Here is a 16,611-nt window from a genome sequence, read left to right as displayed (position 1 = left end):
TCTTGGAGGACCTTTCCCTTCAATCTTCTTCACGGTAGAACTTTTTTATTTTTTTTTAATTTTTTTATTTTTATTATTTTGAATACTCAAAAGTCCTTCTGTCATTTTAACTCTGATAAATAAACGTGCTCTTGAACTTCTGTACACATTTCTTCTTGGAGGCAGAAGAATTTTCCATCTGCATACTGATTATTTAATGGTCTTATTACTAAGTACATGCATTTTGTAGGACTCCCTGATTTGCCACACCTTTGTCAGCAGCTGTTTAATCACAAGGTTTTCTTTTGGGTTTACAGCAAAATACTTAGGTAGCTACTCCTTCCTTTCACCCAGAGGTAGCATAAACAGTAGCATTCATCCTGTCCAAGGAGTTGAGAAACAGGTAACGCAATCACAAAGAGAAGTTTCTTCACCGTTTCTTGAATTAGTTCCATCCTTTTCACAGTCAGACAGGCTTTGTGACATTCTTACTTCCCGGACAAATCGGAAGATGTTTTGTGGTTAGAAATATTATTTTGGGTCACGTTTGCAAGGTGGCAACCCTAGGGCAAGGTGGAGTCCTGCCATGCTGGCTCCCCTTGCCTCAGCCTTTGCACTGCCTGGTGATGATGCCCTTGCAGGGTGGCTGGTGTTTTCCTCTCATACCTTCCAGACCAGTGCACATCCTGAATTTCATTTCATACATAAGGCCTCTGCCAGCACCATTGGGTTGTAGCATAGATTGGTTGGTGACCACATATGTTTGTACTTTCCCCAGTGTCTCCTCACAGAATCACAGCACGTTGGAGGGTGGAAGGGACCCCTGGGTGCCCCTGTCCCCTCTCGGGGCAGCCTGTGCCAGGGCTCCGGCACCCGCCCGGCCCAGCAGTGCTGCCTGAGGGGCAGGGGGAGCCGCCGGGGCTCCAGGCTGGGCCCGGGGCCTCTGGGCCCGGCCCTGGGCACCGCCGAGCAGAGCCCGGCTCCGGCCTCTCCGCACCTCCCCGCGGGTCCTGACGGCCATGGGGGAGCTCCCCCGGAGCCTCCTCTGCTCCAGGCCGAGCAGCCCCAGCTCTCGCAGCCATCCGTAATAGAAGAAATCCTCCAGTTCTTCACTGGACTCTCTCCACTATGTCCATGTCCCTCTTGTACTGGGGAGCCCAGAACTGGTCCCAGCACTCCAGGTGCAGCCTCACCAGGGCTGAGCAGAGGGGCAGGATCCTCCCCCCCCCAACCTGCAGGCGATGCTTTGCTTAACGCAGCCCTTTCTTTGCCCAAGGGCCCATCGCTGGCTCACGTTCACCTCAGTGCCCCCCAGGTCCCCAGGTCTGTTTCTGCAGAGCCGCTTTCCAGCTGGGTGCCCCCAGCCTGTCCTGGTGCTGGGCCTGGTCCTCCCCAGGGGCAGGACTTTGGGCTTCTCCTCGTCGAGCTGCAGGTTTGTGTCAGCCCCCCTCTCCTGCCTGCCCAGGTCCCTCGGGATGCCAGCACGACCCTCCGGCATATCCACCGCTCCCCCCAGCTGTGTGTCATCTGCAGCCTTGCTGAGGGTGCGCTGTGCCCCATCATCCAGGCTATTAATTAAAGGTGTCAAACAGGACCGGACCCAGCACCAATACCCCTGTCCTGTCCCTACAGACCCCGATTAAGTCCCCCCCCGCCTCTCCCACAGCCCCGTAGGCACTGGCACACCACTACCTTCCACCACCGCTGCCCACCCCACACCCCCTGTTCAAGCCCTGTCGCCGAGCCCCCGATCCCTAACGAAGCAGCTCCCTTTACGAGCCATGACGTCACGCCCAAATGTGTGACGTCACCCCCAAATTCTCCTCCCCGTGACGTTGGGCTTCAGCTCCTCCTCTCCCACCTCCCCTTTCCCCACCTCCCCCCTTTCAGCCTTTGGGGGAACGGCGGCGGGCGAGAGGCAGCGGGGGCTGGCGGCGGCGGGAGCTCGGCGGGTGAGAATGGTCCTGGTCCTGGTCCTGGTCCTGGTCCTGGTCCTGGTCCTGGTCCTGGTCCTGATCCTGGTCCTGGTCCTGGTCCTGGTCCTGGTCCCGGTCCTGGTCCCGATCCTGGTCCCGGTCCCCAGAGCCTGAATGACTCCCTTTTTTTGGAAGCCCTTTTGGGGCTGCCGGGAGCAGCAGGGCGGTGCGGGGCTGGGGGCGCGGTGCCCCCCTTTGCTCCCCTCCTTTTCATTTTATTCTAGCCCCCTGAGCCCGATGCGACCCAGCAGCGCTTCAGGCTTTAACGCTTTTTGCTCTTTTTTTTAGCCCAGTGGCAGGAGGGACGCCGTTTTACGGGAGATGTGCTGTGAGCTTGCAGGCTTCATCATGCATATAACTCACACTGGCCTCTTTGTTTTATCCTAAAGGCCACGTATAAAGTTGCTCTTATCCGCTCCCAGAGCACCATGCTTTTCAGCAATTTATATAATCTGGCTTTATTTGGGGTGCCGAGGCCTGATTTCTGCCTGGCATCATTCCTTCGCAGGGCTCCGGCGTCGTCCCCTCTGAAAATCAAGCCGTGGCGGCCGTGCGTGTGCCTCAAGGTTATTTTAACGTAGCTCGGCCAACAGCTGTCTGCCGCAGCCCGTGTGCGAGCCAGAGATAACAGGCGCAGCGTGCAGCCCGGCCACGCTCCTCTCTGCCCGTACCAGGGGACACGAGGAGGGAGCAGGGTCCGGCAGCCCCCGCTCGGGGCTCTCCGAACTACAGAAAAGACCAAGAGGGGATGCGGGATGGCTTTCTGGCTGTGCAGGCTGCTTTAAGTGGTATTTGAGCTGAGAGTGTCCCCTACTTGTTGCAGGTTGAGCGTTCCCAGTGTGATCCGGTGGATTTTCCAGTTGGCAGTGCCCGGGCACCAGTGAGTAAGGCTTTCCTGCGGCGTGACGTGCGCTTCATCTTCTGGACACCCGAGGCTGGCAGTGTTTTTCCACTCGAGCTCTTCTTGATACAGTTGGGAAAAAAAATAGAGGAGCTTTCAAGTGCATAAGCCCTTCTTCAGCTCTTGAGCTCCACAACTGTGTGTTGCGGAGCCAAAGTGGGCTGAGAGCAATAGCGTGGAGCTCAGCGTGTCGGTGCAGGCCGTATGCGTGAGGCTGTTTTGAAAAAAACTGGTGGCTGGGAATCCGTGAGATCCCGTGCCCTGGGAAGTATCACAGCTTTCTTTGAAAGAGGCAGCTTTGGGACTTCTGTGGATAGCTTTGTGTAGAAGCATCCTGTGGCGTCTCAGCAGCAGTGCAGCCCCTGGGATTGCTGCAGGAGGTTTTGTTTTGGGGTCTGACCCTTCTCTTCTCCCTCTCCCATGTTCTCCGAAACTTTCTATTAATGGGATTTTCCAGAACAACCTCCTGAGTTTCTTATCGTTCTTATCACTGTAATGTTCTATTAATAACTAATACACAAGAAACTACGAGCTCCTATAAACATGTTTTTGTGTTTTATATGAGCAACAGGTGCTTGCCACTTATGTAACACTTCTGAAAGCTCGTGATGGGACAGCAACTGGCAGATAACTTGCTAAACGTTGGTGTGTTTTTTTTAAGATGTTAAATTTTTTCATTTTTCCCCTATTTTCCCTCTCCCTGTACTTTAATCTTCTTACAAACCTTAGAAATTCCCTGCTATCCAAGGGAGATAGATTATTGCTTTACATTTGAACATGTGTTGGCTTTATACTAATCCTTTGCGTTGCAACTAATTAGTTTAAAACCTGTCCTTCAGTTATGACCCTTGAATGCTCCTGTTAGTTGAAGGACCTGGCTGCACAGCTTCAGAGACCTCTACCTATCACAAAGTTACAGACATTTCAAAATAAAGCAAATGTGAACAAAGTGATATCCCTGGCTGCTGCTGCTCTCACGCACACACTTTTTTTTTTTTTTTTTAAGGTGTGGGACAACTCCTACTTTCTGTCACATTTTGATTGGCCTTCCAAAGAGGCAGTGTCCTATAAATTGCCATTTCCAGTTTGCTTCTGCCCTATTGCCAGCTGAGGGACAGGTGAGTACAGAAGAAAAAATGGTCTAGGGTGTATTTCATAATCCTTAAAATTAGTGCTGGTTGTTAATTTGGATTAGCAGGCTGGGGGAAATAACAGCCATGTTTCAGGATAAAGCTTCCTCATTTAACTTAATTTGGAAAACAAGAGAGTTATTTTTTATTATCAGTTTCAGTCAGTGAGTAAAATGAGTGACTGCAAAGCTAGTTAGAAAGTAATATAGGAATTGGTGGGGGTAGGATACATATATATATATATATTTTTTTTTTTCTCCAGTTCCTAAATGTACAAACATATTTAACTTTGGGACAGGCAGAAAAAGAAACCTACCCCCCAAATCAAAATTTTCACATCGGTTAAATTAATGCTTTTTGCGTTCAGTGCTGTTAACGACTCCTTGAAGCTCTTTAAAATGAGAAATGTTGATCTAGCAGAATGGGATTTTCTGTCCAACTTGCCCTTGAAAGGTAATGAAAAGTGAATGAAAGTTTTGTGTCAGGGCTAGCTATATCTTATGGTTAGTTTGGGGAAGTGTTTTTAAGGGATAGTATTAATGTCTTTATATATCTGTGCATTTGCTGATAATTTTTAGAATTTAGTAGCTAGTTACACCATTTTTCCCTTCCTATCTGACACAGCAAGAAATGCATGTCATAGGTGGTTTTTTTATATTCAGTTGTACTGCTTGGTAAACTAAGGGTTTTTCAGTGTCTGGTATGAAATGTTTACTGTTCTTTTGAGTCAGCCTAGACTTGCAAGTAAATTCTTAGCATAAGACTGTGTGTTTATTCCACAAGTGAATTTGGAGAAACCAGTCTAGTGAGTGGGAAACCAACCTGATCCTAACATTTTTGTAGCTTTAATTCGTGTACTCTGCATCTAGAGCTCAGAATGTAAAATGCCTTTTCAGGTCCTGTGTGGGGAAACTTTGGGAAACAGATCACATGAGTCTCCCTTAGTACCATAAGAATTTTCATATCCCATTCTGAAACAAGAAGGGATTATCATGGCTCTTTAAGGTGCTGGTGCTGCCAGTGTTCTTATGTTGGTTTCCTAGGGAGAAATATGTCCTGTGTATTGCCTGGATGTGTTTGCCTGCTGTCTTCCTCCTCAGCTACTTCAGCAGCTTGTGGCTCACTTCAGTGAATTTGATAGGGACTGAGTCCTAAAAATATCAAGAACACATCTGTTTTGTGAGCTGGGCTGAGGGGAGAGAAACCTCATGAGTGCCTCGGCTGGACACCACAGAATCACAGCAGGGCTGAGGCTGGGGGCACCCCTGGGTGCCCCTGTCCCCCCCTGCCCCAGCAGGGTGCCCAGCCCCACGGCCCTGGGCTCGGGGAGCTCTCCAAGGAGCAGCCCCCGGCCCCTCTCGGGGCAGCCTGTGCCAGGGCTCCGGCACCCGCCCGGCCCAGCGGTGCTGCCTGAGGGGCAGGGGGAGCCGCCGGGGCTCCGGGCTGGGCCCGGGGCCTCTGGGCCCGGCCCTGGGCACCGCCGAGCAGAGCCCGGCTCCGGCCTCTCCGCACCTCCCCGCGGGTCCTGACGGCCATGGGGGAGCTCCCCCGGAGCCTCCTCTGCTCCAGGCCGAGCAGCCCCAGCTCTCGCAGCCTCTCCTCACAGCACGGGGGCTCCGGGCCCGGCAGCACCCTGGGGGCCCCGGCCTGGGCTCTCCCCGCTGGGCCCAGCTCTCTCAGTGCTGGGTTGGTGTATAACCAGGAATTAAAGAGCTGTGCAAAGCCCAGAGGAGATTAGAGCAGTTGCCGGTAGCACTGTGATAGGAGAGATACGGCTGTGACAGATCAAACCCATAATCAGGGAGTCCGATCCCTGTAATGGCTTTGTGGCCGTGAGGTGCAGCAGAGGCATGGTGAATTCATCAGGGCACTAATTGACCCTGCTTCTCAATGCAATAAACAAATCTAAAAAGGAGGATGAAACAAAGAAGATGCACTTCAGAATAAGTCTCTTTCCGTTTTAATGTGCAAACGTGATTTTTTTAAATGATGCACAGTTCTTGCAGGTCTTATTAACCCTGCGATAGGTGGTTTAGCAGGTCTTCTGTATTTAAACAGCAGATCGCCTTGAAGTATCAGAAAACTTCTCCTTTCCGTGTTGCCTTAAGTGAAAGGAACAGCCAAGTTAATTCGCTGTTTGCTTTTCTATGCATATTATAAATTGGTGCTGCTGGAATTCATTGCATTAGCTAGCTGCCATAATTTCTTGTTGTGTCCTTCCTACTCCCCGATTCTTTTACTTATATGCAACAAGAACACATGAGAAGGGAATTGACAGCATAATCCCAGTTTTAAAAGTGAGCTATTTTTAAAAGGTGTCTTCATTTTGGAGTTGGTTCGTTGTATCACTTCGGGGAAGATGGTTAAAAGTCTGAGGTGAGGAAGCATTTTAGTGGCTGTGCCTTATGAACTATATTTGAAAGAAGGAAAATATAACCTCACAAAAGGCTGGTTGCATATGCAATTTATTTGCTGACAATTTTTCAGCAAATTTTTCTTCATTTCCTTTCCCAGTAGGAAAGATCTGGGGAGACAGAAAACCTAACTTGCGTATAGCTGAGGATAATTTAGGGATACTTTTGCAGTGTCTTATAATGAATCATGGCTTTTTTTGTGAAGTAATTAGGAACTAGTCCTGAGTAAATAAAACGCAGCTTCTCCTTTGCTTTCCTGGTGCTGTCCCTCGTGCACGTTAGTTTTGAGCAAAGCAGTGCTCTCTAAAGAGGCTGAGTTTTGCCCCTGTTGGTTTGAGCGAATCTTGCTGATGCAATGCTAAGGTTAGCTTATTTGTGGCAGTTCACAAAACTTTCACTCACAAATACCTACAGTGAAGCTGTGTAGTCACAGTAGGTGAACTTGTTGAATTCTGCATTTGCTGTCAGTTGTGCGTTGAATCACAGTTTCTAGCGTAAAAGGTTTAAACTTGGACTGTATTCTCACTGTTCGTTATACTGGACCCTGGGCTGGGGCTGTGGATATTTTCCTGCGCTCTCTCTGTTGAATACATTACCTCTATTCATGTTACTTCACAGGCTGCTTCTAGCAGACGTGGCTCTCAGTTGGCACATCAGGTAGGATTTGGATTGCATCAGACCTCTTTTAAACTCTTTAGAGTATTCTAAGGGAGTATTTAAAACATTCAATGTGGTTGAGTCACTTACGACTAATAACTTCTCTTGTTCTCACAGCCTAATTGAAGAAGGAAGATGCCAATTGTCAAAAACGTGAGCAGAGCTGTCAGCCAGCTGCTACAAAGCTCTGGTTGTGGGTGTGGGATTTCCATCGTGCCCGTTCGATGCATCGGCGTCTCGCCCCGCCAGGTGGCCTCTGATGCTAGCTTTCACTCAGTTTCTTTTTCGGAGTCAGATCATCCTCGGGTGCTAATTACAGGTCAGCATTCCTATCATAACTGTATTCCTTCTCCAGCTTCTCAGTCAAGTTCCATGCTCCCCTCCTCCCTCTCCAGTGAGCAGATTAACAGAAGCAAAAATACTTTGACAAAAAAAAAATCCAAAGAAAATATACTGGAGTTGTGGTCTTTCCTGAATGGTACTCTGTGTGAACTTGCTTTTTATTTTTATTCCAAAAATCTAAAACCAGTTCATTGGGTTTTCCTTGAGGACGGTTTAAAGCTCTTCTCTCTGAGAAGAGAAATAGTACTCATTTGTGATATAATGCATATAACACTTCAATACTGTGTTCTGATACCACCTCCTCTCTGATTTTTTTCTCCTGTTTTAGGTGGCCTTGGCCAGCTTGGAGTGGGACTCGCTAAGCTTCTGAGGTATGTCATGATTCTTTGACTTGCTATTAGTGAGGAGTTCAAGCTTTAGCCACAACTTGTAGAAGAAAAAATTTTCAGGAAAGCTGTTTTTAAAACAATCCCGGTGATGATTGAAGAGTTTTTTGCCTCTTGGTTTTGTAAACAACTTCATACTTTTGCCATCTTTTTATTTTTTACGCCTGTGCTTGTTTTGTGTTCACTGATGTACTTTCTGTATGTACATTGGTCACAGTTCCCAAAATAACATAATTTTGTCTAGGAGACTAGCCACTGGGTTCAGTTTGTTTCCAGTTAAATGGAAGTATTCACAATCTGAATCCTCAGAGGGCGCTCAGCCAAATAGGTCTGCGTTTCCATGCTCAAGAAAGACAAAATTTGGGGTTTTATGCGGGTACCATGGGAGAGGAAAAAGTACAAACATCCACTTGAAAAAATGTGTAGTCCTATGCTAATTGCCAGGCTTTGCAACTGCTGACTTGTCTCTCTGAGAATTTCAGTTATGTAACTTCAGGCATAAGGTGCCTTGTTTAGTACAGTGCAAATAAAAATAAAACTTCAAGACCTTGTACCCTAACATTTTATAATTTGGTGAAAGATGAACTGATGCAGCAAAAGCATTAAATCAATAAATGTAAAACGGTCCGAGATCTCTTCCTTGACTATATCGCGGTTTATATGTACATCCACTCAGCTCCAGAGTATCGCTTGTATGTAGACAGTGTTTGTTGCAGAGGATTTGGACTATGATCAAAAGTGAGCAAACCTGCTGTATTCAACACCATGATATGGATTGAATGATTTCAGTCATTTCTATGAAATCGTGCAAACAATGGAAGGCTGGAATGTACTCCAATTCCGACGGTCTTGCTCTCCAAGACAGCCTTGTGCTGATTAGAGCAGTACAAGTCAGAGATTACTTATCAGCTGTATTTACCCTGTTGATATAAAAATAGCTGCAGTTACAGCAAGCCCCGTGGCATATGCTTTTTGGTGTCTGTAGGGGACTAGATTCTCAGGGTACAACTTGTGGTGAGAAGAGGGTAGGAAAGAGTTTTTTTTCTCTACTGATTTTCATTATCTTAAAGACTTACGTATGAGATGCAGTCTTTCAGTAAAAGGACTACAAGGAGTAGTTTACTAATTTTCGAAGATGCTATATTGACACTGAAGAGAACTTTTAAAAATTTTTTAATAGAATAACTGATTTCCTCATGGAAACTATTGTACTTCTGATATTGCTCTTGGTAAACAAAATAACAAAATAGCAACTCATAAATTATCATAAAGACTGTGGACTCACTGTACCATGTGGTTATTTTTATACAGGAAACGATTTGGAAAGAACAATGTGATCTTGTCTGACATTAGAAAGCCTGCGGATCATGTTTTTCATAGTGGTAAGTGACTGGGGGAACATATGGAAAAAAAACCTTGACTTCACCTCTGATGTTGATAAACTGATTACTCAAGTCTAAATGAAGAGTGAATGAAACTGTACAAATTGTTTTTTGAAACTTCTGGATAGTGCCTTCCTGGTTTGAAGTCTTGCCCAGATACTGATTTCATATATCAGTTATTCCTTTTTCCTAAATATTTTTCTCTGCATTTTTCACTGTCTCTTTGCCACTTTGTTGACCGAAGCACTCAAGTCAATTGGCTTTTGTGTTCCTGCTGTAAAAAGAGATATTTATTCTTTTGGAGGGACAGGTTGGAAATTAAATATGTGCCCTTTTTCCCAAACTGAGGCAATTTAGATGACAAAACGCGTGTAAAATTGTTTTCTTGTATTTTCTTTAGAAACTTAATCATGTTTTTCTTCCTCGTCACTGTTTAATGATGTACTTAGATATCTGAATAATATATGTTAATGTTCCTTTTTCTCATGCCATTGACTGGATAAAACAGGAATTCTTGGATCAATGTGTTGTTGAGGCAAAGGCAGCAGTTTACCTTACTTTCTGCTATTTATCTACTAATCATTAGGCTGTTGCTGTTAGAAGGTGTGTATTTTGCTGTACAGTCAAATTTTGAGTAGAGGAATGGGCAAGAATCAGCAATCTATGAGTTTCATCTGGAACTTTTCTGTTCTTCTTGTCATTCAGCTTCCTTCTGGTTCCATTTCTTTTAGGCCCTTTTATCTACTCAGATATCTTGGACTACAAGAATCTGCGTGAGATAGTGGTGAATAATCGCATAACTTGGCTGTTTCACTATAGCGCTTTGCTTAGTGCTGTTGGAGAAGCAAACGTCCCTCTAGCCAGAGCTGTAAATATTACTGGTATGTGACAAGGTTTCAAGTTTGTGATTCCTACAGAGGCTTGAGAAAGCGCAGTGGATGTTCTGATAAATCCTGTTATTGTTCCAGGTTTACACAATGTTCTGGATATTGCAGCCGAGCACAATTTGCGACTCTTTGTTCCAAGCACTATTGGAGCCTTTGGACCCACCTCTCCTCGAGATCCAACTCCTGATCTCTGCATTCAGAGGCCAAGGACGATCTATGGCGTCTCCAAGGTTCACGCTGAGCTCATGGGAGAAGTAAGAACTTTTATTTTGCTTTCATGAAAGTTCAGTGAGAACTTCACTGATTCTGGAAGATTTCTCATTGCAGTACTTTCCCCCGTTTCTTTCCTTCCTTTTAGGCTTTAGTATTCTATTGTAGTCTGTAGCGGTTTGGCACGTCATGAAAACAAAAACCCTCTCCAAAGTCAAAGCCATCTGAGATTGTACATTCATAACTTCTCTATTGGCTTTGTATTTTTTCTAGAAGCATGAAATCGTTAAAGCTGTTACAGACAATTTCTTCACATCTTAAGTTTAAGAAGGACAGTGGCAGGTCTGAGGGCTCTATTAATTTGAAATGTCTCAGAAACCTGGCAGTTACTGGTTTCTGAACACTAGATCTAGACCTTGTGGTAAAAGTCAATCCGTATCTACTGATGTGGATGAAAACTAGAAAAGGAAGAGCAGAAAGATCAGTTACTTGGACTGATCAGTAATTCCTTGCCTTCCTTCCCTGCAGAAGTTACAGAATGAAGGTTCATCCTGTGGGAGATTGCTGTGGAAGCAGTGAGTTGTTTGGCCCAGTCTTTTTGTGTAAACCTTTTTCTTCCTCCCTCTTTAGTACTACCATTACCGATATGGCCTAGACTTCCGCTGCCTGAGGTACCCAGGAATTATATCTGCTGATTCTCAGCCCGGAGGGGGAACAACTGGTAAGCGGCTTGTGTGTATTTCTCAGTGTTGCAGGCAAGGATATTAAAAACATAAGCCAATGCAGTCGTTTTTAACCAGTTTGTAGAATTTAATCTGCAACCGTGAGGAACATCAGTGTAGAGATCCTGTTTGGACTGAAGGTTATGACAATACTTTTGTCCACTGCAACTTAGGGTGTACTTCTGTAGTCTTTAAGTGCTATCTGAGAGAGTTTGGCTTAGATATGCTTATTAAGTCCATTTTCTTTAAAAAATATTTCCAACTCTGCCTTGCTGCAACGTGTAAATGCCAGAATGTCATTGGGATAGTTTGGGATAGCTCCTTGCACTCCTGCTGTGTAGTGTAAATCATATACAGTTCTTCTGCTAGGAGTTCTCCTCCTAGACAGGACACTTTGGAGGTGATCTGAGGAGTGTTGACTGTCTTGAAGTGAACAATGGATTGAGGCAGATGAGCACACACATCCACTGCACTTTTCCACAGATTATGCTGTTCAGATTTTCCATGATGCCATGAAGACCGGCAAATTTCAATGCAACCTGAAGCCAGACACCCGTCTCCCTATGATGTATATTGATGACTGTCTGAAAGCAACTCTAGAGGTCATGGAGGCCCCCGCAGAGGCGCTGAGCATGAGGACATACAACATCAGTGCCATGAGCTTCACCCCTGAAGAGCTGGCACAAGAGGTGCAGAAGCATGTTCCTGAGCTTCAGGTGACCTACAACGTGGATGAAGTCAGGCAGGCCATAGGTTAGTATCGGCTTTTTGGCAATGGGTAAGTGAAAACTTCAGATTTCTGTATGTCAAGGACAAAACAATGTTTTCTTTTTAGACACTTGGAAATTGCTGCTGTACAGTTCAAGTCTTATGGCCTGAAATTCATCTTTCGTAGTTCAAATGGCCAGTGATGATAACACCTTGTAGTTTGAAGGAATTTTTCCTAAACCTCATGTTCCTTGTTTCTCTTTTCACTGCAGCTGACAGCTGGCCAATGAACTTTGATGACAGCAATGCCCGGAGGGACTGGGGATGGAAACATGATTATGACCTCCCTGAGTTGGTGTCTACGATGTTTAGCTTCCTTGGGTCTGATTCCAGGATTGCTCAAGCTAACTGAAAAATTTTGTCAGATGTTTCCAGATTTCCACAGAGGACCAGGAAGAAATGGCTAAATTAGTTTGTAATTTACGAGTCCTAGAGCATGCCAATTATTAGTTTCATAAGTAGCAATGGAGTTGGGCAGAAACATACTGTAGCTCTGATGTCCTAGTAGATAAATGACACCATTAGGTGCTGTCTCTGAGCACAGCACCTATGACAAACATAATTCTTGAACCTTCACACTTAAGCAACTGGGAACAAAAGCCACCTACTCCTGGCTGATGAATCTCCAGTCATTCTTGCTGCCTGGCTCTTACCTGGCAAACAGCGTGGGGCGATACTGTCAGTCATGGGGTTTCAGTCAGATCCCACAGAGTTAATGATATGTTTTTCATTTCCCTAGTGGAGGTTATTAGATCATAGTAAGATACAACCCTTTTTTTTTCTCTGCTTACAGACAAGAGATACAAGAGCTACTTCACATTTCCAGGTTGCAGGCAGGGGTTGTTGCAATTCTAGTTCGAAATCAAACTTTGGTTAGTAGTTCATATTTATATATATATAGTGCTGTAAAAACATACACTTTTCTATACATAGGGCATACTAAGTACCATTATTCTTATAACGCCTATAAATGTGAAGGGGAATAGGACCTGAATTCTCATTATGCTTTAAAAATAGCAGGGTTTACAAGCTAAGCTTTTCCTGTTATTGCAAATGCTGCTGCTGTCAGTTTAACCTCAGAGGTAGACCTGAAATCCAAAAAGCTGTTACCTTTATGTGAATCCAGGGTATATTTCAAGAAAGCAATGCCTAGGAATGTGGTTATTGTTCATTAGCACTACTTTTGGTTATCCCAGTTGTTTGCCACGCTAGCATAATGACATACTGCCTGGAGCAAGTTTTAAAGGTGGGCTGATGGTGGAGACTTACATTAGAGTCAAGTCAGCCTTTGAAATCTGTTCACATTCACTGCTTTTTCTGTGTACACTGCATATGTATTTGTAGATGCTATTTATGCGTAACTGTCATACGCTTCTGTTCTTTAGAGAGGAATCCAGAGGCTGAAACCATCTCCTAGCTACAGTTAAGGCCTGTTCTACTCATTGAGTTTCATGCACAGGAGATTCTAGGATTAACAAGGGAATCTTAGTAGATGCATGCAGAGAAGATGTCTATCCAAAAGCTACTTAGGAGACTTTGAAAACGAGAAGTGATGGACTGGCGAGACAGGAAAGCCATTTTAGGTAAAATTCCAGTCTCTATGGATGTGAATCTGAGCCATTGGCTACTATAGCATGCCTTGAGAAACAACATCTGGGAACTTTGATTATATTTATTTTTCAAAGAAAAATATCTTTGGTTTTCAGAATGACTGGAAATTCCCTATATGAAGCTCTCCATCTTTTTTTTGTCTTGTATACTCCAGTGGCCCATGTAGGTGTCATGTTCAAATACGTTCTTGCCTACATTGTTTGCTTTGTTTTCTGTGACAGTGCTTTGGTAGTTGCAAGTCTGCTACACTCTGTAACCCTGCAGTGTTTCTTCAGTAAGTGACTAACTGACATGACCTGATTCCTCCTTGTGAGGGAGTCTACGTGCTGCAGGGAATATGTTTTCTCATGAAAGTAACCTTCAAAGAAAGATTCTGTGGTGAAAACCAGTTATTTTAAACATATGTTAAATTTGTATCTCTTGTTTTTGTATGTATCTTACTGTTTCATCTGTTGGTGAAGCATGAATTTCCCAGGTATTTAAACTTAAAAACCTTTATGGTTGTGGCCTGTTTAAACTTTTTTATAATGTTTACATTTCCAGGAAAAAAAAAAATCAATTCTTTAAACTCTGCCGCTGTTGTAACTATCAAATTGTTCAAGTTTAATATTTGGCCCAGTGGGCCAGCAAAGTTGGGTTACTCATAACATCCAAGAAAAGACTGGCTCAAGTTTTGTTCTCTGCCCTGCCAAAACAGGATTATCTCCTAGTAAATTGTTACGCTGAGCCGTCAGATGAAGGGCTTTTAATATGATATGAAATGTCTCGTCCATTCCAGTCTTTCATAATTCAGACTCTGCAGACTCCTCATTGCCTCCGTTCCACGAGACCAGTATAAAATAATGCAAAGAGTTGTCGATGGGTCTGACTCCATTTCTTTAATTCAAAGGAAGTCAGGGGGTCTATCCCTTCACCCTTGTTCAAAGCTCTAGCTAACAGCAAGAGTGAAGAGCAAAAATGTTTTCTTCTGAAACAAACCGTCCTTGGCTGTGGCATTGCATGGAAGCTTTGGATAAGGTGTCGCACCGCAGGTGAAAAACAAGCCTATGACATTTTAAAGTTTGTCTGCCAAAAGTTGCTGATTTATTTAGGAGTGGGAGTTTAAGAAACTTCTATTTTGCAAAATCTGAAATAAACCATATTGCAGTAGACAGTTCAGATGTAACGACGTGATGATGACAGTCACGGTGTGTGGTTAGGCTTGTCTACATGGTCTGAGTCCTGTTTGAAATTCTGGTTTTTAACCTGTGACCAACAATGCCTGTATCATTTTTTTCTACATCTTCCCGTAACTTCAGTTGCAAGTATGTTACAGGTTTTTCTGTATTAAACCAATTTGATGTGGTACAAAACGTATTTTTCTACCACTATGAAGTTTGACTTCTGGGCAGAGACTTCTCACGACCTTTGAGCGTTGCAGCTGTTACATTACCTATTCAGGAAAAAAAAAAAAGATGTTAAGAATATTTTTTCAAATATTACAAGTTGTTGATGAAGCCTACTTTAATAAAATTCTATGCAGATGTGTCTTTGTTTTGTCATCCTTTGTTAGAGCATATAAGAGCCATGTGCAGGAGGATGCTGGTTGGTGCTGAATCCTCTTCTTTAGCTGCAGAAGTGATGGGTGCTTTGGAGCCAAGAAAGATCCACCCTGTCCCTGGCAGTCGGGGCAGTGACTCCCAAATGTTTGTTTGCACACTTTCTGCTGATTATTCCAGTCACACAGTGTAGCAGACGGTTGCTCACAAGCAGATACAGTGTGGTTACCCTTTAATTACAACATGGTTACCCTTTAATTGTCAGTGAGCCACTAGGCAGGTGTGTGGACGCTGCTCGTAGGTGGCAGTAGTCCAAAAGGTACTGGCTTTCAAATGTTCCTCTGTCACAGGTTTCTTAGCCCTCTTGCAGGGCATGAGGAGCCAGCTGGTCTGTGTTCAGCCACCTTTCTGTCCCTCTTGGTATCAGTGTAGCTTTGAAATTACAAGAGAAGAGCGACGTTCTGATGGAGGTAGCTTTAAAAAGCACATGCTTTAAATCATAGGGTCTTCATTGCTGCTGCGGGGGTCTTCTCACAACCAGTAATGTTGGTCACTGGGGGAATTTTGTGCAGACGTGAGTGAGAATGAGGGATGTGTCCCAGGATGCCCTCCTTATAACTAACCATAGACCTACCCCGCCTCATTAATTAATGGATAAACACTCCCATCAGGTTAAACAAGTCCTTTCCCTCCTCCTGCACCTCAACTTTCTAATGATGGGAATTTCTTGTGGAGGAAGCGTTCCTCCATGACCATAATTTACTGATTAATGCAGCCGTTATGGTTCTTGCGGAACAGGTGAGGGTGTTAGAGCACAATGCTATTTCCAGCTACTTCATTTTGATAATTAGTTTGACTTGTGTTTACACATGCTCAGTTTGGTTTCTGTTATTGCTGTAGGTGATTGATGGTGCTTCAACCAAAGCTGCTGTAGCTGGGGAGAGGATTGCCATTACCCATCAGGTCCTGCAAAAAAACCCACATTCTCTTATTATCGTTTTCACGGTTCTTCAAAGATTTGAGAATACTTGACCCTGTAATCGTGTTCATGCAGCAAAACCAAAGCCTCCTAGCCTTTTTGCTTTTAATTCTCAGGTTTACTTCTGGCTGGTTTGCCTTGGAGTCATTCCTTGACTTTGCTGTACTCACTTCTCTGTTCCTGTTTAAGAGGAAACACGGAGTTGGAGCAATGCTGACACTTGGTTGATTTATATTAAACAGATTTAACGAAGGAGCTCTGCACCTCAAGATGCAGAGTGCTGATGGAAGGTGTTGTTCAGCTTCCTGTAGGTTTAGAAGTCAGTACCGACCTCCATGCTTCTACAGCAATGAGCTGTTAATGCCCAGAGCACCGAATTTGGAACGGAGCCCGCTGTCACTGCTCAGGAAGGGCCCTTGTGTTGTGCTCAAAGTCTGGGATATATCTGAGGCTGGCATGCAATGGCAAATCCTGCCTGGGTCGGGGTCCTTTTACAATGATGCTTTCTTAAAATGTTAAACTTAATTCTTTGCTTCTGTCCGTGCAAATGCATCTGCTTTCAACGCTTGGCTGCTGAAGATCCCACAGACGCATAGAAAAGCAGGAACCTTCTTCCCTCTGGGAAATAAAGCGAGGGCAATGTGTGATTAACCTCTTTGTGCTTCTGGAAAATCCCTGCTTTAGCTCCTCAGGAGGGCGGCAGGTGCTAACAGCATTTGTCACAGGCTC

At 44.6% G+C, this 16,611-nt stretch overlaps 1 protein-coding gene across 3 annotated transcripts; it reads left to right on the top strand.

The window, feature by feature from the left end:
- Positions 1-1,867: 1,867 nt before the first annotated feature.
- On the top strand, positions 1,868-14,888 carry LOC308192310 (L-threonine 3-dehydrogenase, mitochondrial). Of its 3 annotated transcripts, none has more exons than XM_080585724.1 (11): positions 1,868-1,931; positions 2,779-2,835; positions 3,863-3,974; positions 7,175-7,376; positions 7,728-7,770; positions 9,097-9,167; positions 9,899-10,048; positions 10,136-10,308; positions 10,895-10,985; positions 11,470-11,739; positions 11,967-14,888. In XM_080585724.1, the coding sequence occupies exons 4-11, from the start codon at positions 7,193-7,195 to the stop codon at positions 12,104-12,106; spliced, it is 1,122 nt and encodes a 373-aa protein (XP_080441850.1). In that variant the 5' UTR covers positions 1,868-1,931; positions 2,779-2,835; positions 3,863-3,974; positions 7,175-7,192; the 3' UTR covers positions 12,107-14,888. The 3 variants fall into 3 exon arrangements, with proteins under 3 accessions (XP_080441850.1, XP_080441851.1, XP_080441852.1); XM_080585725.1 differs by having other exon boundaries at positions 1,880-1,931; positions 2,779-2,839; XM_080585726.1 differs by lacking the exon at positions 1,868-1,931 and having other exon boundaries at positions 2,557-2,835.
- Positions 14,889-16,611: the final 1,723 nt, after the last annotated feature.

This window comes from Anser brachyrhynchus (genome assembly GCF_964034855.1).
Source record: "Anser brachyrhynchus genome assembly, chromosome: 3".
NCBI classification, from domain to species: Eukaryota; Metazoa; Chordata; class Aves; order Anseriformes; family Anatidae; genus Anser; species Anser brachyrhynchus.
Note: the sequence above shows the minus strand (reverse complement) of the source record. Positions and strands in the feature narration are given on the sequence as shown.

Bases quoted from the DNA above. Each gene is read 5' to 3' on its own strand.
- LOC308192310 (XM_080585724.1), top strand. From the start codon at position 7,193: ATGCCAATTGTCAAAAACGTGAGCAGAGCTGTCAGCCAGCTGCTACAA. The intron at 7,377-7,727 runs GTCAGCATTCCT...CTCCTGTTTTAG, and splicing joins TCCTCGGGTGCTAATTACAG to GTGGCCTTGGCCAGCTTGGA. The intron at 9,168-9,898 runs GTAAGTGACTGG...CATTTCTTTTAG, and splicing joins GGATCATGTTTTTCATAGTG to GCCCTTTTATCTACTCAGAT.